General features: G+C 31.3%; 1 protein-coding gene across 9 annotated transcripts in view; it reads right to left on the bottom strand.

Annotated features, from left to right (window-relative positions):
- LOC105834190 (hemicentin-1) overlaps positions 1 to 22,841 on the bottom strand; it is a 147,722-nt gene that overhangs the window by 42,821 nt on the left and 82,060 nt on the right. For all 9 annotated transcript variants that reach the window (XR_001138867.3, XM_012676485.3, XM_036291192.1 and 6 more), the window contains 2 exons: positions 16,289 to 16,478; positions 10,959 to 11,113 (listed from right to left, as the gene is read on the bottom strand). Coding sequence is in view for 8 of the 9 variants with exons in the window: in XM_012676485.3 (XP_012531939.2) it covers positions 10,959 to 11,113; positions 16,289 to 16,478 (345 nt within the window). In the remaining variant the exon portion in view is untranslated. The remainder of the gene's footprint in view (positions 1 to 10,958; positions 11,114 to 16,288; positions 16,479 to 22,841) is intronic.

Below are 22,841 nucleotides of genomic sequence, written 5' to 3'. Positions count from 1 at the left end.
GTATCCTGAATAAGGATAGTGGAATTGTAGACGTACGTTATTTCGAGCATTTCGTTTCACGCAAATCGATGAATCCGATACGTTGCTCTATCGGTTTCAGCGTAAGCAAATTTTATCCTCGACGATTTATATGTGTTCTATATTTTTCAGCTTGAAAAATGATCACAGATCCTATTATATTTTGTACACATGTCAATTTCACTTCAATGTTATTAAATTTTTTTACTAAAATGCATTTATATTCAACAAGTTATACAATACGTACATTATAATTACGTTTTGATGTAATATTAAATTAACAACAGTTTTATCAATTTTTTTTTTTCGAAAACCGTTTCCATTTTTTGTACATAATTTTTAATTTACTGAAAGAAATAATTAAAGCACAATATTATCGATTAAAAGTGTTATTACTTCCAACTCTTTTCTCGGCATGTTCGATCTAATACAGCTTTGTCTTCTTTTATGCATGATAGAAGTAAACCGCATGCCCCGAAATTCTAAACTATATTGTCACATTAATTTTCTGGTGTAGGGAGTCCCGTAACTTTCTACAATTCCTATGAGAGTAAAGTGACTTCCACTTATCAAATAGGCGCCAGGTTCTTAGGACACTATAAATCAGATCCCCAGTAACATCGACTGAATGCACTCAACCCGTAGTGTTCTATTACTCGAACTGTCGGTGTACACGTACGCACGTACATACGAATTCACCTATCGCATGTACATATATACGCGAGACATTAGCATGCATGCACGTATGCACCCAATGTAGCATTAGGGGTGCTTATACACAAATACTGTTTTTAAGAATAATCATACGGTAAAAGTGATTCAAAGAATTGTTAATGCTGAAAAATGCATCTACGTGTATTTTGCGTGCATAGAAGTAGTATATGTTTCATAGTGCATAGAAGACGTAGTTTTTTTTATAGAACAAGCTTTTGTTACGTTCACTCTATTTTGGCATTTATAGCTAGAAAATTATCTATTTCTTTACTAAAAAATGTCAAAAACTTTGTTAACATATCTCTAAATTGAATGATTTGTATGAAACTCAAATAAATTTATTTATAAAAGAGAATAATCATCAAAGATTAATATCATCTAATACTGATGTAATATATACAATGTAATATGTCATATGCTTATAAAATTACAAAAATATTAATTTAAAACTAAAATACTTTTTATTAAATTATATATTTAAATTCAAATACTAATATATATCTGATAAGACTCCTGTTTTATGTTCATTAAAATTTTTTTTGTCCGTTTTTATAGTGATTAATCGGATTATGACAAATGAAAATTAATAATTCTGTATAAAATGAAAATTTGAAGAAAAGTCTTTCTCTAACCTGTCTGTCAAAAAAGCTATAAAAAGATCGTTGCATTAAGTCAGTCATGTTAAAATTATTCAATTCATGTTTGAAGAAAATCACAGTTAAATATAAAATGTACAATTAGAAAAGTTGAGAATATTTTACTGAAAGTGTAGAATATTTTAAATATCAATAAAGGAAATGTAATTCTGGATTTATATTGAAACGGATGTAATAATTTTCCTAGGATTTCCATTCTAATTCTATTTTGTTCAGAAACATTTACTTTTGATTTCGCTTTGCAATTGCTTTTTAGATCCAGATCTAAAGTCTTTTTTATATCTTGTAAAAAGAGAAACTAACAAAAACAATTGTTTCTTAAATCTTCTCGCTTTATATTGCTCACGTGTTGTACGGTACTGCCGAGATTTTGCAGCTTATCCTCACGCTAAATTGAAACCTTTATATTGCGGCAATCTAAATAGGAAATAAGAATTTAGTTTCTATTGTATATTTTAGGTTTTATTTTTAATTAAGTCAAATTATATTATTTTATTTATGGTATTCCATTTATCATACCAATTTGCTGTTAGTGATAAAAATGTCTATCAAATGTCAAATAGAAAAATTGCAATTACATGTATCTCCATGAATATTTTCAATACAAATCATTTTAAATAATATTAGTTCCTTGATTCAAAATTGCAAGCTCGAAATATATATTTAAAACTGCATATAAAATTACTCTTAGAAAAATTAGAGATTTTATTCTCTAAATATTTCAAAAGATATTGAGCTGTCAATTTTTATTAGCAATATAAATTTAAAAATATTGAGAATCAAAAATTAAGTTGAATATAATCTATTCTGTTGGAATAAAAATACCAAATCTGTGTTTGCCACAACCACTGCAGTAAACATATGTATATTTTATTTATCATATTTTGATCAGAAGAGAGATCTTCTAAAATTCAGATTTTGTTACAATTTCTAATTTAAACTGCTAAGATTTAAAACAAATTTGTGCTTCAAGTATCTATATGGAATCAGGGAATTTATCTGCGTATATTTGGAGCTGAATGAAAGAAACATCGGATACAAATAAATTTTTCAATACGTATATGTGAGTATTATTGAGCGAAAATGATCATAGTACACTTTTTTCGCTAGTAAGACTGCAGTAATATTCCATAACATAATCTCACAATTTTTTTTAACATGCACACGTAACAGCTCGTGTAGACACATTGTTCTTTCAAATATTTCAAATAATTTTCAGTAAATTTCATCTCGTGAACTTGTGACAGCGCTCTTGGGACACAGTAAATTTTTATTATTATGGAAGCCACGCTTAGCATAATGTTAAATTGTCTTTGCAATTTTCAGCAAGAAAGTTACATTAATGCGCCATTTAGAAAAATATATAGAGAGCAATGAAACAATTAAGGTTATTTATCACTCTATTTCCATAACTTTATTAATATGTTATGTAAATGTAAAGTTGTACTTTTAAAATATAGTATTAATAGATTAATATTTAGAGACCCACGCAGAAGAAGTTTATTACAAAGTCAACTAACGAGAGATGTTTGATCAATATTGAACAAAACGCGACGTACGTGTTTCATTAAACAACTCGTTAACGAATTTCTGTACACCTTTTATTTTCGAAGAACAATATTTTGTTACATTTAGGATTGATCACAATTGTTTTCGCGTATAGTATATGTTTTTAACATAAAAATATATATTTATTTATGTTTAAGATGTTAATTTTAAATTGTTTAAATTATTTTAATAGACCAGAACAAATTAGAAAATCCTTTCATATTTATTATTCACTATTTTATTCGACCCTCCATAATTCTTGCTTCTTGATTTTGATTGATAAGATTAATTTACGTTTTTAATAAATTCACATTTTATTTATATGAAATCATATCGATTAATTTAAATTAAAAGATAATAACAAATATTTATTATCAAAAATAAATCCGATCAACTCAATAAATTCATATTCCATACTCTCAAAATCCATATTTTACAAATGTGAAGAAGATTCAATGAATTGATCATGGGGCAAAAGGTCCTTCATTATGTTCCAAAATTTAAATAGGACCCAGAATGACTATGAAAATCAGTTGAAACTAAATTTACTTTTGTTCAATAAATTATTTAATTAAATTAGAGAGAATAGTTTACTACTTATATGAGAAATTAATGTCGTAATGAATCAAAGATACGGAAGAGCAGTTTAATAACACAGAATTTTTTTGAAAGTTTACTCGGGCCAAACCAGGTATTTTTTACGGTATTTTGGGTCGCTGAAACCAAAACTGAAGCCCGTCTAAACCCATCACATTAGATTTTTTATTTATTCGAGAAAAACCAAAATTGGGGATAAAACATTCATTTGAATAGATTTATGGGTTCAGAGTTCGTGGGTCTAGGGTTTATGAGTTCAGGGCTCACAAATGGTTTATGGCTTTATGAATTTATGAGTAAACGAGCAGTATTTTAGATAATTACGACATGTTACTTGGTGTTTCAGCCCTGATTTTGGTGTTTTTTCTCGAATAAATAAAAAACCTCACGTGATAAAGTTAAACAGGCTTCGGATTCGGATTCAATAACTTAAAATCCATAAGAAATACCTGATCTGGTCCGGGTAAACTTCCAAAAAAATATTGTGGTCCTGTAAAATTAATGTATTATTATTGATGTAATATTAAATTGTTATTACTTGATAGGCATCTGAACGCCATTTATGATATCTTGTATAAAAAAGTATACATTATTAAATATTGAGAGAATGAAAAAAATGTCCCGTTTTAATAAATGTTTTCTTTTTTTAATTAATATCTTCACATTTAAGAAAAATCTTTATAAATTTAATCAGTCTCCTGATTAAAATATGAACCTCTATGTACGAAGAGAGGTAAGTTAATCACCTTTGTGAAATGAACTAAAACAAAGCATGCCCAGCAGCGTTGTGTAAATCCATCTACTACGGCGTGAATCGGAGTCCGTCAATCGAGTTGCTCACTGTAATCTCTTAATACCGGAAAGAGAGTGAGTGTGCGACTACTCTATTGTCGATTAAAAATCTACTGCCATTCTGGTTAATGCGAGAAACGAGATTGAACTGTAACTGGTGCGTGAACGAAAAAGCTTTCGTAACTTTACATACATATACAATCGTCGAAACACTCTCGGAACCAACCGAATTCGGCGAAGAAATTGAAAGGAAATTTTTCTTTTGTAACGCAATATTTTATTTTGGATGCTAAAACTTGATGATTTATTTCAGATGCGCTGACGATCTTTACGCTGAGATGTTTTGTAAAATATCGATCAATTCGTTAATAGAACGCTTGGAAAATAATTGTGCTATTATTAGTTCCAAATTGAAATTGAAGGGTCGCTTAGTGTACGCGGCATTAATTTTCGCTTTTCACACGACTACTAATTCGAGTGGTCATACAGTCGATTGTTTTCGCGCGATTGCAAACGATTCAAAGTGGTAGTGACCGAGGTGACTTGCCATAACGGATATTGGAAAACGCGTTTACGATGCACACTGTTTCTTGCGTTACAGTAAATAAACGCAATTCACTGCATTAGATCAATTAATTACGCAGGGTCCGTAATTATTTCTTTATGACTTACTAAAAGGTCTGGACATCATGCATTAAAACACACATTGCGAATTGTTATCTACAACGAAAACTGATTCCCTTGAATTGTAAAAAAGGAATTGCAAAAAGGCTTTTAAACAAAAAATCCCTTTTTTTTTACTTGAATATTGTCGATGCTGATTTGTCATTGTCATTGTCACGCCTTGCCTTTCCCAGAAAATTACGATGGAGAGCGATCCGGTTTGTGAACATTCCAACGGCACCTCCAACGGGGACGATAAAGTTTATGAATAATATACTTGAAAACGACTTTTAAAGTCGCCTCAACGACCCGCAGCTACGACGGCAACTTTGTACGACTATAGAAGGAGATTACTCCGTAAGTGGGAAGTGGCGTCATTAGATCATAAGTAGCTTTCGCGATTTTTTTACAAGAAGGATTCTGAACTACTTCGCCGGGTGCGCGTCTCATGTATTTTCTCTATTTGGAAATCGATATGACTTACGTCAATCGAAGTAAGCGTGAACTTTGCAATCCCTTGCGTTCGCCTTTATACAGCAAAATGATATTTCATTAGTTGCTACAGTTGTAAAAGTTATCTCCTTCTTCGACGTCTATCGAATAGCAAGTCGGAATTCATTGATATTGTAATACTTCGTGCTAATGTACATGCAGAACGCGCAGCAGTCCTCGCAGTTTCGCTCAATAAATTCAGATACATGCATTGTCCGATTGCGGCGATCTTTCCTATGTATCGGAAAAGGAGGGGTGTACAGATATATTCTATTGTTCTCTGCTGGATAATAGCTTACATTATCACGTTACAGATCCGAGTCTCATCCTTTAGTTCCTTCTGCATAAATTCATGCAATTTACCGAACCAAAGTTATGCCATTGTGCGAATATTATAACCGCGAATTAATATTACGTGAAAATGTGTCGAGTTTCCTTGCGCGGGGAAAATCACTTACAATAAGCTAAGGATTTTCTCCAGTGACACTTTTTTAATTTAGCGACAATGATATAATGCGATATGTAATAAAGTACAAAACAAATGTTTTCCGAAGAGAAAAGCCAAATACCAAACGCGAGAAATTTCAATCTTTGAGAAGAGCTATCATCATTAGCTGCAGAGGAAATCGCGCGATTTAGAGAGCAGAACAAAGGTCGAATGTTCTTCTTGTGGAATTCGCGAAATTGCGAATTTTGATAGGAGACCTTTTGGAGACTTCGCGTCGACGTTGAATCCAAGCGTCCAACGCTCGGCTTCGCCGCCGCTTTGAAAGAAGGTAATCGCAATTGTCTGTAATTTTGGACAGCAAAAAGGAAGACGCTCCGCAAAACGGAACACGTATGAAACGGAAAAAGAAAAACAGCGTTTCTCGTAATTGTGTACCTTTAGCTCACTGTCTAATCCCATATAAAAGCACATCCGTGCGGTGCGTCGCCGCCGTGTTAAAACTGCACGGTGTTTGCCAGCAGCTATTTTGCAGAGCTTTACGCGAGTTTGTAATGGTACAATCTAGCGAATGACCGACTAGACAGAAGAATGAAAGCGTAACTTCCGACATAAAAAAATTAATGATACTACTGATTTTTATGGTACAATAGTAAATAGTTTTCACGTGTAAATAACATAAAATTTTGTATGATATAAATTTTCTTGTCTTCCTGTATATAATATTATAAAGGAGAAATGTGTACTAAAGTAGAGTTACATTTCATGAACTCCGTCTTTATGACGTCAAAAAGTAATCGAACCTGAAAGTCGTTACTTTTTCTGATCCTCGTCGATCCTGTTTGCGCGTGCGCTCTACTTCCCTGATAATATTATCTATTTGACGATAAATCTGCAGCGTGATGTCCTAGCTAGAATGAGGTGTTTGGATAATCCGGTCGCGCTGCGCTGTGTGTATAAAGTACAGATACAGGTGTGATACGTGATACCGTTTCGCGCACAGCTTCGTGGTGCTGTGCTCTTCTATGTAGATTAATGTCGACGCCTGTCGCAAGAGAGCTCGCAAGCTACTTTTACGTTGTCGCTTCACCACGTTGCGGTATAATGGGTACGACGTGTACCCCGTATTTTATCGAAATTGGCGCTACTTAGTCAAAAATTTTTTTGTAAATATTTAATCCCGAGATTGAGATAAATTTAGAATCTTTATTGCGCAATTTTTTTTCGTAAACTTTATGAAATATTTATCCTTGCATTCATTATCGCTATTTTTATTCTGAATTTTTCAGTGCATTTTATAAATATAAATATTGCACTGATATTAAATATCTGATCAGCTGATTTGTCTTTTATGATATTTATATGACTTTCTTATATATTTTGTTTAACTTAAGACATATTTATGAAATATGTATTACTTTATCTCTCGAAATTATGCACTCTCGATGATGAAAGTAGATTAAATCCAACAGAAATTTATCATTGCTATTACTGAGATAGTTCTATTTCCATACAGCTTCGTTTTAATTACATATACGACGTAGCTGCTAAATTAAAAATGAAATTATACTTAGAGAAAAATAATGTTTCGTATTTATCTTCTTTCAACTTTTCTTCCATTTCTTTATTCTACTGAGCGACTATATCACTTGTGAGACAATTAGCTGCACGCGAGGGAGTTAAAAAAACATTTATTAAGGTTATTTATCAATTTGAAACCGACGATTCGAAGTCATTATTTTTATTGTAGCTATTTAACTTAGAAAATGAATTATATAATAAAATATATAGTTTAATTAAATAATTTTTATAACTAGTGTAATAAAAATTGGCAATTACTTATTTTCCAGCAAAAATTCAATTACATATTATTCCTTTCTATATCTAAATTTAAATTTCTTGTTAAAATTAATATTTTTATATTTTCTTTAAGAAGAGTAATTATATTTATTTTTAAGACAATCATTTTTTTGAAATTGTAATATTTGTTGAAGGAACGTACATAGCGATTTTCGCGCGATATCCAAATCGTTATATAAAGATGGTATTATGTATGTCTTAAAACAACAAAATACATGGTTTTATGATAGAATTCAAGACACGTTTGCCCTTGTAAGAAAGCAGTTCGATATATAAATTCGCAAGGCACTTTAAGTTCGACAAATTGAGGTCACAATCAGTTATGCGTTAAGAGCAACTTTTACCAAGTTCTTTCGCGTTCCATTTGGTTTTGTAATCAAAACAATAAAAGTTGGAGAATCTCTTAAAACTATTGCACAACAAAAGACTATCCTTATCTAAAATCTGTTAAAATATAAAACATTAACAACAAAGCTTTTCCTCTTTTTCAAGAATACCGTAAATTTCTTTTAACATGTACACAATGAAACGTGATAAATATAATGTATAGAAAATTAATGAATGACAACCTCATTTAATGCGCATAGTTTAGAAATTTTTGGGAATAATTACCGGCTTTATATTTTTAATTAAACTGCAAAATTAATTTTCACAAGATGGTCTCCGCTTTTGAAACTTTAAGGATACGATCTCCCATTATGAAAGCCTAAAGTTTCTGAATGCTATTTATGCGTTACTATGGTACTATGGTACTATGTCGCGATTATACACTTGAAAACTCCTCTCTGCCCTACTCGTTTAATTCGCTATGTCACGAGGCATGGTGCATGACAGCGAAGAAGACAGATCAGCGGCCAGATTTCGTCTACATTGTGATTCTATTCACGTCCATCGCGATGACGGACTTGTGTATACGTACACGGAAAATCTACGTTCCCTGAATAAACTGCGTCAGTGAAGGATTGTCCTTATTCTTCGTAAACTTTCAAAGATAATGCAGATATAACAACACTTAATGAAGGATATGCTCCGCAAGAAGCTTGCGGTTGACAGAAGAAAGATCTCTTCTGTCAAGATAAATTTGGTGGAGATCTTCTCATATCTAAAATTTAAGTGCAGGTCTTATTACGGAATTACTTAATAATACAATTAAGCCGCAATTTCGTCGGATAATTAGAAACCGCTAATGCTCCTTCCGACTCTAATGTAGCCTTCGGCATTTAGAGAAAGAGAAGAAGAGTTTTAGTGATATTTGAGTTTTCTTCTTCTTCTTATTGTTAAACATTTTTACATTTAATTTAACAGCTGCGCATATTCATTATAAATCTTTTTCATCTTTTTTCACTGATATATTTGTTATAACACAAAACGCGTGGATTTTAACAAAAACGCATTAATTATAAATGAAACCGTTTTCTTTATTCTTTTTATTTATTATTTTTTAATGCAAAATATTTGCAAAACTCTGTATGCTTATTTTTCTTTCAAATTAATTTCTAAAATGTTTAGACATTAATAAATTTCTATGGAAAATTCAACACTCTGACATTCATTACATTGCAGAATATACTTATCACGTATATAATTTTTGACGTTTTGTCATTGCACGGTTCTCGGGATTTCTCCTTAATTTCCAAGGATTCCGTATAAATTTGATACGAGATAAGTTAGCGCGAGTAAACCACGACATCGTAGCGATGATGAAGCATTAACCTGATTAAATAACATCGTATGCAATGAAGCTGTTTAGCCGTTAACGACCCCGTAGTGCGTTTATGAGATTAGCCTAAACGTTAAATCAAGAATTATCAAATAGCTCCATTTATTCGGAATACGTGAGGTATTGCGACAGTGAAGGCCTAACTTGTCGATATTAACTCTTTGGAAAGTTAGGAGTCATCCGGTATAACTCGAGCAATCGATGTATAATTTGACATGGGTTTAACCCAGATCGTTGTCCGTGGTTACCCAAGTTCCGGGAAAATTAAGTACTTAGTGCATAGCGGAATCCACACATTTCCATACTCGATTCCGTGTGTTACAACCGACTTAGTTGAATGAAGATAGTAGATGGAAAAACGTTTGAACTGAATCGGAGGAGTCGAGTTGAAAAAAAAAAGTCAGACCATAGATAGATCCCGAGAATTCAAAATCACTTTAATAAAAGATTTGTGTCGACCATGTCAATTATTTTTCATTACTTTTCATCAAATTATAGACGTTACTTTAAGAAGTTAAAATAGAAATGTTACAGGTATTTTTTTCTTTTCTTTGGTGTTCCTATTTTGGACATATTGCTGTATGAAAAATGTAAATAATTCAAACCACTGATGTCTGGCACAAGTAGCCGCAAAATGTAAATAAGAGATCTATTTTCGAAGCACATCGTTACTTGCCTATCTTGTAAAAGGGCCATCCGTAACAAGTTGTCTATCGGTTTGGACGTATCGCGCAAAACTGAAATATTGGCGAGAACGATCGCGTATAACCGTTAGTTTGAAATAAACATTGCCTGATTTATGGAACTTGAGTCCTGCGATATGTTCGGATTTGTGCATACCATTTTCACCTTTCCGAGTGTAGCACGGACATCGTAAATGTACTTCCATGTTTCATACGAAACGCCGGAGGTATAAGCACATTACGTTGCTGTATTACTTTCGAATATCACATTAAATTTGCCCGATAATAACATGATAAAAAGAGACATGTTATGAGAAAAAACGAAAGTGCACAGATTTCCGCTTGCATCGTATGAATGATGGAACATGTTATTTCGTATCGCTCCGTATTGCCCTTTCAATAATGCAGACTACTTGCGACTTGCGTTTTTGACGTATGAACGTAATGTACACTAGAGAGGTTGCATAACAAACAGAGGTCGTACGGCTATAAAAATATCGGATGCAATTTATGGTGGGAAGTTACGCGAAAAGTTTTAAAATAGTTTCCGTAAATCTCTCGGTACCTCTCTATGAAATATCCGAAAAACTTATATACTTTGCACAAAAAACGTCGAAAGTGGTCATATTACTTGACGTTACTCTTGTTATATTGTATTTTTAAGGGCGCACAAATTTTGATATCACTCTCTCTCTCTCCCTCGCGTATCCAATTTGACAAAAATTTAATCTTCCGAGAATGTTAATGCCGCATAATGTAATGTAACGCACCTGTGATGTTGAGAATAATATGCTGCACGTTGTTGCACTCGCGGTTGACCGCCAAATACGTAGCCTCGCACTTGTATAGACCCTCGTCCTCCAGTTGAACCTCAGGTATCTTCAAATACGTTTTTGATGAATTCGATGAATATTCTATGTCCGCCCTGAAATATTCATAACGTAAAATATTTATAATTAAATTGATTTGGCAATTAAAATTAAAATTTAATTAAATTTAATAACTAGATTCAATTAAAAAAAAATTGTTTGAAATATTTTGAAATAATTAAAGATATTAATTTTCTGGGTTTCTGAATAAAAAGGTAATAATTAATTTTAAATTAATTTTAAGTATTTGAAATTTGTATACGTTTCATTAACATAATTGAAAAGATTTGTTAGTACTAAAATTCTAATTAAGCAATGTAACAATGAGGCAACGTTTTGTGCATTGAATTTGTAATAAGAATTTCACGTGTTAACAATGGCAAACGTATTTACTTTAGAATGCAATAAATCGCTTGCCACATGGTGCGAATTTTATTTTTGTGTAATTTATAATTATAACGCGCAGCAACCAATAAATACATTGATTGTTTATGCACTTTATTAATGACGATCGCGCGGTATTATACCATTGTGTGGCGTGGTTCATGCCAACGCAAGTATAATGACCTCACGTAATGTCAATCTCAAATTGCGATTAACACCGGGTAATGAATCGGACAATCAATGAAATTAATCTGCTCGTTATCCCGCCTGAGTAGTATAATCCATTTACGACGATAAGGTGACGATATTACCGTCATATGTGCTATTTGATCATATGCTATATTTGGTCCGATTCTATTTACAAATTGTATCCGATGCATCTACGTGTACGTGTTCCAGAAATATTAATTCGGGATCCAAATAATTTTTTGATATGATCGTATGCATTGTTAATTTGCAACGGGAATAAATTACATAGGACGAATGTCTGTATGTTTTTGTACTAACAAAGTGTTATAAAAATTCTGAATGTTCGTAATTAAATTCGATCACGATGCAATTCTCGCAAGGCCAATATACGACAGTAAACTGTGAAGCAACAAGATGTCAGCCGAAGGTCTCGCCATTTATATCTATAAATGGCAAGTAGACGCACAGTTAATGTATATAGGTCGTGTCCGATATTCTGTCAATAGATGCAGAGTATATTCATTGACACATAAGTACGGTATATCTCTCTATACTGAACACGCCATAAACTGACGCAATTTACATCTCCATCAAGTTGATTACTTGTTATCTAAAAATGGACTAACACGAGAAACACAATTTTATGAAAGCGAAAACAACATGGAAATAATAAATTCAAATCATGTTTTTTTTCTCTTTTTCGCTGCAAAATCATAATGTTAAGTACAATTTTCGGATTATTTATTAATGATAAAAATAATGATTTTCGCCTAAATTAAAAGAAAACAAACATGCGATAGATATACATATATATCCTGCTATATACATTTGTTATACATACATGTGTTCCAAAATCCGCTTTTATTAACTAGATTAAACATTGGTACAAACAATTTTCGACCGATGTGTTCGTATAGATTTTATTTCCTGTTTTCCCGATTAAATGTATTAATGTGTGTGACGAATCATTGTTTTTACAGGCCGCAAATTCTGTGTTAGTATGAAACAGAGGTGATCGTGGTCAACCGACATTTCGATGTGTTGTTTGATCGACGAACCATTTACGGCGTCATTAGTGCATTGTTGATACGACGATGCGCTGTACCGCTAATCAGCGACATCGTACCGGATGAAACTATGTGTCTTTTGTATTCGCGCATAATTAGATCATCAATGTTATAAACTACAATAAGCACACGTCTACGACTAGATATACAATATGTTCTGGGTATTAATAACATTTTTTTATTCTAATTTGCAGTTTTTTAAATATTTTGACAATTTTTGGATTAAAATGTCAGATACAAAATAGCTTTACTATATAGCATTATAAAATATCCTTTATGCATTTACTTATATGTACAATAGCAGTATTACATATATTACAATTTTATGTCGAAAACATAATTTTCGGCAACGTTTTTGTGATTTTCATAAACATACATAAAAATATCGAATTAATGAAAAATACATTCTACACTTAAACGTATTTTGTACTGCAATTAAAGAAAATTTTTACGCACAATGTTTGCATATAACCGACGTGTTTTCTCAGTCAATATAATGCGAACATAATCTATATGTATAATTCACAAATGTGGATAATTCAAGGTATAATTACCGAATATTGCTTTGCTAGTAGCTACGCACGATTAATGTGTTAAAGTAGATTGCTTCAAATTGCCTTTAATTTACGCGTTGGAAACTGATAGGGAAAACAAATATCATGAAAAAGAAATGAATGTAGTGCGCTAATAAGCAGCCAAATTGTTGTTGAAAATTATACTAGTCTCACTTAAAAAGGGTAGAAGAATTTGTAATGGCACAAATCTCGGTAACTTTTAACTTGTTAATATAGGCAGAGGAATAAATTGAAAACGAAATCCTTTTCCTTTTGTAAGCTATTTATATTATATATAAGAATAGAAAATAATTTTTTAAGTTGTAAAACCCCGCGCGATGGATCAAGTTTCAAACGTTAATTTGTTTTATAATCTTAAAAATATTGTTTATTGCTAATATATATGTATATATATATATATATATATTATAAATAAATAACAAAAAATCTTATATTTAATTTATTCCTATGTCCTTGTATATTATCGCGCAAATTAAAATTTCCTAAATTCTCGCCATTACAAAACATTTTAATCCTTAACAATGGAATTTTCTGAATGTCACTAATTCTTATTGGAAGAAAAATTATATAAAGAATTACGTTCAGTTTTAATATCAATATCAAAACCATAAAAAAATTACATAATATTACAATCTGTTAATACGTATACAAAGCCTTACACAGTTTACTTAATCGTACATGATGACATTTTAATCCAGTATCATTCAAAATGTAAAATGCAGTTTGCTGTGATTCAAACATCGCGTTTGACAATATCACTACTGTTGTAATTTCGCTAAAGCCCTGAGAGATTTAGGGTATTGTATATATTGTAACATTGAATTCAGTGCTTGTCAAAGGACATGATTTCTATAGATCTCCACTATTAAGTGTACACCAAAGAACTCATAACAGCAAATAGAAGTGTCTTTTAAATAAAATTATTATACACTAGACTGTAAATTAATTTTAATATAATGTAGAATAAATCGATCCAAGAAACATTATTATATAATAATAACAAAATGTATGTATGTGGGTGTGTATTATTAAGAATGAAATTGAGCAAATATATAAAAATATCTTTATATTTTAAACTTTATGCATGTACACACCTTTTAAATAAATCTTTTAAATAAAAGAAAAACTACGTTGAAAAATTATGTTGAAATGTATTGAAAATATCTGAGGATTGTCTTCTATACAAATGTAAATATATATGTATATATGTATCAATTGTGTTTGTCTTTTATTATCATGTAATTGTAAGTGATCTCGTTATTTTTCAACAGATGCAGCATGTTGTATCAAACAAAGTGCACAGTACCGAGCGAACATTTTCTCGATAGCATTCTTTTTTTCACTTGCACAAAGTTTACAATAGCAACATCTGTCTCTGTTTATTGCAAGAAATAACGCATAAAAATACTACTGCTGCTTACATTCTATCTCTCTCGATTAAATTCGTAATAACATCTTTGGTGTACATTACAAAATACTATGCATTAATAAATCTTAATATTAAATTAAATTTTTATCTAATTTGGGAATAATGTAATTAAATTTATCTTTTAAAATATTATTATATAACTTGCTTGAAAAATTGAGAAAATAAATAAGATAAAAATCATTGTAACACTATTCAATAAAGCTTATTGTTTTTCGTTGTTATTCAAGAATATTGGTGAGTTTAGTTTGATTAATTGACACACGGAGGAAACACGGTTATCGGATGAAATCTCTAAGGAACACTTTGGATTCGAGTTCGTACGCCTAGCTGCAACTTGCAATTAGGCAGTAACGATGACAATGGGTAAATAACTATATTACAAGTAACTGTATTACAAGAGTTACAATCAAAAGACATAGCTAATTGGCTTAATGATTTGGAGATAATAAAGTTATCTCACTTGTTAAATGTACAAATTTTTGTGTAATAATTTTTAATAATTATTTAATTAAATAATTTTTATTAATAAAATAATAATTTTTATTATTTATACTCTTTGTAATTTATGTAGCTCTTTGATATTATATATAACGTAAATAAAATAATATATAAATAACTTAATATTTAATAACATCCATTTTGTGTTTATCAATTGTTTATTAATTAATTCATTTACAAATTTATTTGTTATTTACTTATTATTGTATATCCACTTGATTAAGAGAGTCTAACACATCGTTACGTGTTAATTATTTTGCATATGAATATATGAATAATATGTAAACTGTGTCGAGTCAACTGTAGGGATAACGGTAAGCCGGATATTATTATAATAAAATAATCAAAGAGACTTTGATAATTACCAATCAGAAGTTTCATGCTCTATGAATATTCACATATACATATATTCACATATACATATATTCACATGTGCATATTCACGTGCTCATTTAACGCATTTGACGTATTTGAAGCTACACGGTCTCTAAATGTAGACCGCGAACCACAAAACGTAATTACAGGGTGATGACCCTGGAATGAGCATAATTGCGATAGTTACAAATCATGGAAACCGGTAAATTACCAAATTGAAAATTCAAGGAAATGTGTTTGCTTGTAACTAGTTGTATAACATACTATAGTGTTTCTAACGTCACTGTCGCCTCAAAAGATAGAAATTGTACAAATGTTAATAAAAATAACCAAACCAATAACAACACCCCAAAAAATTTAATTTGTTTGTAAAATAAACATGTGTAAAATTGCATCTCAAGTATTTTAAAATGTATATAAAATAAAAATATAAATAACGCAAATTTTTTTACTGGAGAAACATTATTTGTATACGACAATATTTTAAAAATATAAATTTGATTTACATTGCAAAATTAAAGGTTATTATTATGAATTTTACTAAATTTATACTATGAGTTCAATTTCCACCACGAAATATATTAAGGTATAATAAAATTTAACTTGGTTTCTAAAAACAAAAATAGAGACAAGAGAGGTGGCTTAATTAAGTCAAGGCACGAGCTGAACCCACTAGCATTATGCATTCAAGTCTCAATATAATACTTTAATTACCTGGCAGCAAAGTCGTTATTGCCGCGTATAATCCCGGCGTCCTCGCTGAAAATGAAAATCCTCGTGGGTCCGTGGTACCACTTGATGCTATGCAGACCCTCGCACTGCGGTGATTTCAGGACACAGGGTAGTAAAACCTCCGTTCCCAACTCGGCCTGCTTCTCGCTTCTCAACCACGGTTCGCCGCTCCCTAAAACAAACATACATTCGTGGTGATTCGTGTGAAATTGAGTTCATAATTGAGCTAAATATCGATTATGCTCAGCAAAACGTGCGTAATAAGGGAGCGAATTATTTTATTGCACCATTTTCGTATATGTAACCGTGTAAAAAGCTTACGCATACGCACACACGCACACACACACACAATTCCATACCGCGTCCTCGTATACTGTAAATATATTTTGTATTCGATCGAAAATAATTTACATATTATTACAGCAATATTTAGTATTGTTCATTGCACATACTCCCGATGTATGTGTTCACATCTGCGAAGCACGCTGTTTTGATTGTTGAAAGTCTTGTCAAAAGAAAGATTACGTTAATTAATATGATGACTGACATGACTGGCACAACAATTCGCTTCGGAAAAGAGTTGGATTCTAAAAGTCGTATTACGTGTGTATATGTATGCGTGACGCAATAAATATTTCGTTCGAGTGAGGAATAATGGAAACTTGGAAGGAACCGCGTTACGATTTCTTTCCGTCTCTTGCAAGTGTGAGAAGTTTGTTTTAGTTTGAAGATTACGGGATGACTCTTCATTCGTTTACCCTATATCGAAGTGTTTCTTCGAAGAGAAAAATCCATCTCGCCGTTCCACACTTTGTGCAGAGGTCATAAAGAACGAGTTGCTTTTCTTTTTCGTGAAATTCATCCTCCCAACGTTTCGCCCGGGACTTTCGCAAGCGGTCGCGATTAACATTGTCGGGATACTGAATTGAGTTTTAAAAGCATTGCAAAAGAGAAGAAAGGATCTCTGTATTAAAGATATTATGAGTTCATGCTCTTCGTGATCATAGGCTCTTTTGGTAACCTTCTATGACGTGGAAAAGTAATCATGAGATGAAAGAAAAATAAACCTTATCATTTGCTATTTACTCTTAAAAAGTTGCATGATCGCTTATCATAATCGTAAGATGAGATAATGTTTGCTATCGAGAGACAAGAGGATATGATGATATGATGACATTAATACAACAACAGTCTCATGCTACTATCTGCTTGCTTTGGGAATTAGCATGAGAACGGTAGCACGATGATTTTGTATATGGCACGTATAGATAAATGTCAAAGTCGCATGTAATAAGTCATTTCTTGTTGTATCTTTGACCAGAATTCAATTATTTAATGTTAAAAGCATATATAAAAATAACAATTTAAATTAACAAAAAATCGAGAGGAGGGAAGGGAGTAAGAAGAAAGATTTTAAGACTTACCGATTTATTGTTTTTCGTATTTTTAAATACCAAAATAAAACTGCGCACTAAAAAATGTCAGAATTGGTCGAAAGTACACTTTCTCTTAACAAACAATTTGCTCCTTGCTTCGTGAAAAATCGATTTTGTAATCCGCACATACGGAAATTAATTGGCGAATTACACTTCAATCGGGAAATGCAAAACGCAATAGGATGTACATCCGAGTTTGAGTATCGTGAAGGAAATAAACGTCGAAAGAAATAAATATCGCGCAATGAAACAAAAATTTATTCTCGCATTTATTGTTGCTTTAATTCCTATTAATTTTGTATAAATAAATCGCAAGAAAAGTTGCTTCAAATAAATTGTTGCTTTGAATTGCGTGAGAAAATTGATTAATTCATTATTGTCACTTTCTATCAAATTTTTAAATCTTGAGAAGAAAACTACATGTAAAAAGGTGAATTATTAAGTTAACATATTGTATTGTACAATGCATTCCGTAACACCACTTATTATTTACGTTATAATTTTTACGCTCTTATAAAATTAATGTATGAAACTGAAATCTAAGTGATAAATACAAAAGAAATATGAGCAACATATTTATAATAGATTTTCATACCAACCGCTGTCACTCGCGAGACTGAGAGAACATGTGGTGCATGAACATTTGAATACAAAAGGATTACGATTTATGGGCTTTGGACGAATATCTACAAACAGTGATTTATCTGTCGAATATGGATGTCCATTGTGCCGATTGAATTTCTACGGCCTTAGTATAGTCTAAGTGATTTCGGTTTTATATGTTCAGGTGGTGAGATTCATTGAAAAATCGATTCAGAAATTTGCTCCAGATTAATCCCACGTGTCTACGTCGTTTATATTCTGTCATTATCTCGCTGCAGCAATTCCCGTGAAACTTTTTGCATCAGCATCCGCAAGGTGACTGTGCAAATTTATGAATATTACATAAAGAGATTGATTGTGTGTGCGTGAAGTTGTCGTTGTGATATTACGAAATATTGGGTTAGGAGAAAGATGAAGCAATAAAAGCTAAATAACTCTGAAAATAAGTATTTAATAATTTTACGAAGTTGATAGTTTATAAAAGAATATCTTTTACTCTGTTAACAATATTTTTCCGCACGGCAAATTGAGTGTCGTTTTTATATAAATCAGTTCTCTTAAAATTAAAATGTAAAAAGTTATTTTATAACAAAAACATTTTACTACAAATATACAGCAATATTTATATGTTTAACGAGTATCATGAAGCATTGTGAAAAGGCAACTGTCTAAAATATCACGGTGGAAACGCTATTTGCGCTTGTAAGCATCCGTTGCATTTAACGCCGCTAATTAGTGGAGCTTGCAGTTAAATTTTGCTACGTATGCATAAAGTTTTTACGAGAGCGAGAAACGGGCTGTAACGATGATAATTATTGCACTTGATGGCACTTATAGCTTCCGTCGTCGGTAGTTTTCGTCGACCGAACTTCTTGCACGAAGAAGACCATACAAATATGACAGTACAAAATATATTTGTCGTCTTCCGAGCTCGTTAATAATGATTTGACAACTATATAATTGCTAATATAATTACACCGTTAATAAGTTTTTAGTTTCTTAATTTTAGTAAACATTTTTTTAAGAGAGTTAATATTAATAAAATTAAATAAATTAAAAATCTTGTAGATAATTTTTCCTACAATTCTGTTAAAGTTTTAAAAATCTGACTGAATTATAAAAATTACATGAAATATATTAATATGTAAAATTAAATAACTAGAAGGCAATTTTTTCCTCCCGAATTAATTTTGCATATTACGCAACGAGCTATAGAAAAGAATTAAAACATTTATTCTGAATTATTTATTCTATTTTTCTATAAAAAATGTCATTTTTTATAAGACTATAGTTTGTTAGAAATTTTATTAAACTTTTTAATTAATTTTTGATGTCATCTATGTAAGATTTTAGAGTTATGTCCATTTTGTCTCTTTATATTAGGGATAAACAATAATCAGATTATATATAACATTAATTATCGCAACGTCTTAACGCCTCAGCAATCACGATTAATGCTATGCTTCGTAACTAACACCATCAACTATTCAAAATCACTCAATTGGAAGTGGTATTATACGACGTCTGGTTATTGTATGTAATTATAATTATACGTCAAAGACTATACTACAAAATATGCGACTGTAAATTTTTTTATAAACTGATCAATAAAAGAATGCGTCTTTGCCATGAGATTTTATTCGACATATAACTAGAAAGCGCGATCGACGAGTTTACAGTTAAAGGTCCATGAAATTAGTAGCACTTTGAGATGTCGACGTGACTCCAGAGACATTAAAATGTAAAGTAAGCACTATGCTTTGGAACGAGCGCCGTTGCGGAAGAGCACGTGCAGATAACGACGTTCTATCGCGGAAGTAGAAAAAGTTATCGACCTCGGATGCTCCGACGCGTACTTAACCCATTTCGAAATTATACAAATTGCAGCTTGCATTAGCATGGGGTTGGGTTCTGCGAGACAGAGTAGGCCAAGATGGGCGGACGGGAATTAATCGAGACGGAGATTTAGCGCTGAGATCAACAAATGATGCGCGTGTAAATATCGGAAACGGGAGCTTTATGATGCGTTGAACTATAGTCGCGCAATTAGAATATATATAGCACTATATATTACAACCGCGTCTGAATAAGACAACCAAAATGTATTGCTTTATTTCCGATGTATATATACAACAACAATTCTATCTCTCAATCAATTGTTGCCATGCAGCTAGAATATGCTTAATTTTTAAGACCTGATTATTCCGATCTATTTTTATTTATTTATCCAATTTGTGCTTTTAAAATTTTTTTAATGCTTAAAAATGTTAAATTATTCTTTTTATTATTTTCCAAAAAGAAGTATAGATATTTGTTCTAGAAATTTGAAAATATATACATGAATTTTTTATTACTTTAAATGAAATGAAATAAAAAAATAGTTGAACCAGATACACTTTAATAAAGTTTTTCTATCGTAAGGCTAAGTTAAAATTAATAATAAAGTTAATAATATACTTAAATCTATAATAAATATTCTAGAGAGAAGAAAGAAACGTTTCACTTGAGGAATCGCGCGCGCGTGAATGTTACCTCATATAATCCTACTGGTTAGGTGCCATTTTTCCCGTGCATTGCTTTTCTTCTGCATCCCGTATTCCGCGTCAGCTTGTAGGATCCTTCACATTATGTTCACGTTTACTTCGAAATGCGCGAAACGTGGTGTAATAACAGAGATGTCGAATAACAATACTAAATAAGAACAGAGAACGATGATTGCATAATGACACGTAATACTAAGTTATCGTTTGAAGTCTATAAAAAGTTTCTCATACGTCCCGTAATTCTCGGCATTGATGTTAATAATAGTTTGAACCGTTTAAGACTATTAAAGACTAGTCGATAATTAAATCGCCTCAGTTTATAATATTTTATATGTGTGGGTGTGTGTGTGTTTACAAATAATATATAAAGTAACAAAGGATCAACAAGAATTTATTAAATTTTACGAGAAAGTTATATTTATATAGAATATATTTTCAAACTATGTCAATGCAGTTAGACTAATTGTGAGAATAATTGTGAATTGTTTCGCCACTGTGATAATTTTATCCTATTATTTTCGAGGTCATAAATATAATTGCGAATTTGTGTTTATAGCTGATCGAAATTCTCTTGCAAAAACAATAAGATAATAATAAAAACGAATAAAATCACGCGTTTATTCAATTTATTGCAAATATTTTATATAAATATACTTAAGAATACAATAGTATTTGACATACGAAAATAATACAAAAGTTCCGATTAGAAATGTGATGGAGATGAACATCTTCCTTGTGATATGCGCTTGAGCGAGAAATTAAATGTTGAAAGCTACCAGACGATAGAAGTCTCTGAATCTTTTTTTTATTATTATGAAGTATATTTCGAAAGTAATTAAATCTATTTTGAATTTATAAGTATTCTTTAGGATCGATTAATTATTTGTTTATTAATAGCCAGACGTTCGATATTAGGTTCAGTGCTTTTCCATTATTGATCATTTTTACACATGGTCAAGGACGTAACTTTAGAGTAACTTTATATCGCGTGCATAAGCTACCGCCTTTCAGTAAAACTTTTTTTTTTTTCATAAAAAGTATAATGAGACGCCCTTTGATAGTGACGCCGTAGGCTTTTCCCCCCTGTCTTTAATCATTGAACTTTTGTAAAGGCACACAAGAGTCTATTATTGTATTAAGTAGCTGTCACACACGTGCGTGCCCGATAGAAGTGCCGTCAGAAATTAAGTGGCTGCGCATACTTTTGCAAAAAGAGTTTATTGGTGTCATAATGGAAATTAATAGTAAAATTGCAGCTCAAAGGGGTGGCATTATGGTCTATTCTGGGATAAATTGGCTTGCACGCTCTGTGAAAGGCAGCGACGTAAAAGCTTTATTAATATATAGGTATTTCTATGTGGTGATGTGATAAAATTGGGAAACCCGTGATAGAAACACAAGAAAAAAAAATAAATAAAGATTTATATGCTGTCTATAATATGCTGTCCATTAATTTTTTTTAAAATCAAATTTAGATAAATTTCCAAAATACTTATACAAATTATATTTTACGTTATGTATTTGTCATTTCACGATTAAATTTTCGTTGTCAACGGTATTTTTTAAAATTCTTTGCGCTTTTATACGACTTTGTAATGACTAAAATATTTTTGTTTAAAATATTTCTATTGGAAAAACATTAGGAAGTTCTTAAAATAACAGTTCCGAGGTAAACTACCGGGAATTTAACGATGGAGCGTGAAAATTCGGATTTGTTTCGCCAGTATAATGCATTATGGTTTTAGAGTAAATTACTCCACTTGTGATGGAATTAACCAATAATATGTAACAGAATTAAAATTGCCGATGTGATCAATTTAATCGCATTTATGATCATAAAGCGAGACAGTTATTAAATAGCGTTTCACATTTAGATGGATATTAATCTATGAAAGATAATGTGTACGATAATTACTGTACGGATGTGTAGTAGCTATATAACGTTAAACTACA

This window comes from Monomorium pharaonis, chromosome 8, assembly GCF_013373865.1.
Source record: "Monomorium pharaonis isolate MP-MQ-018 chromosome 8, ASM1337386v2, whole genome shotgun sequence".
NCBI classification, from domain to species: Eukaryota; Metazoa; Arthropoda; class Insecta; order Hymenoptera; family Formicidae; genus Monomorium; species Monomorium pharaonis.
This window is presented reverse-complemented; position numbering and strand designations above follow the sequence as displayed.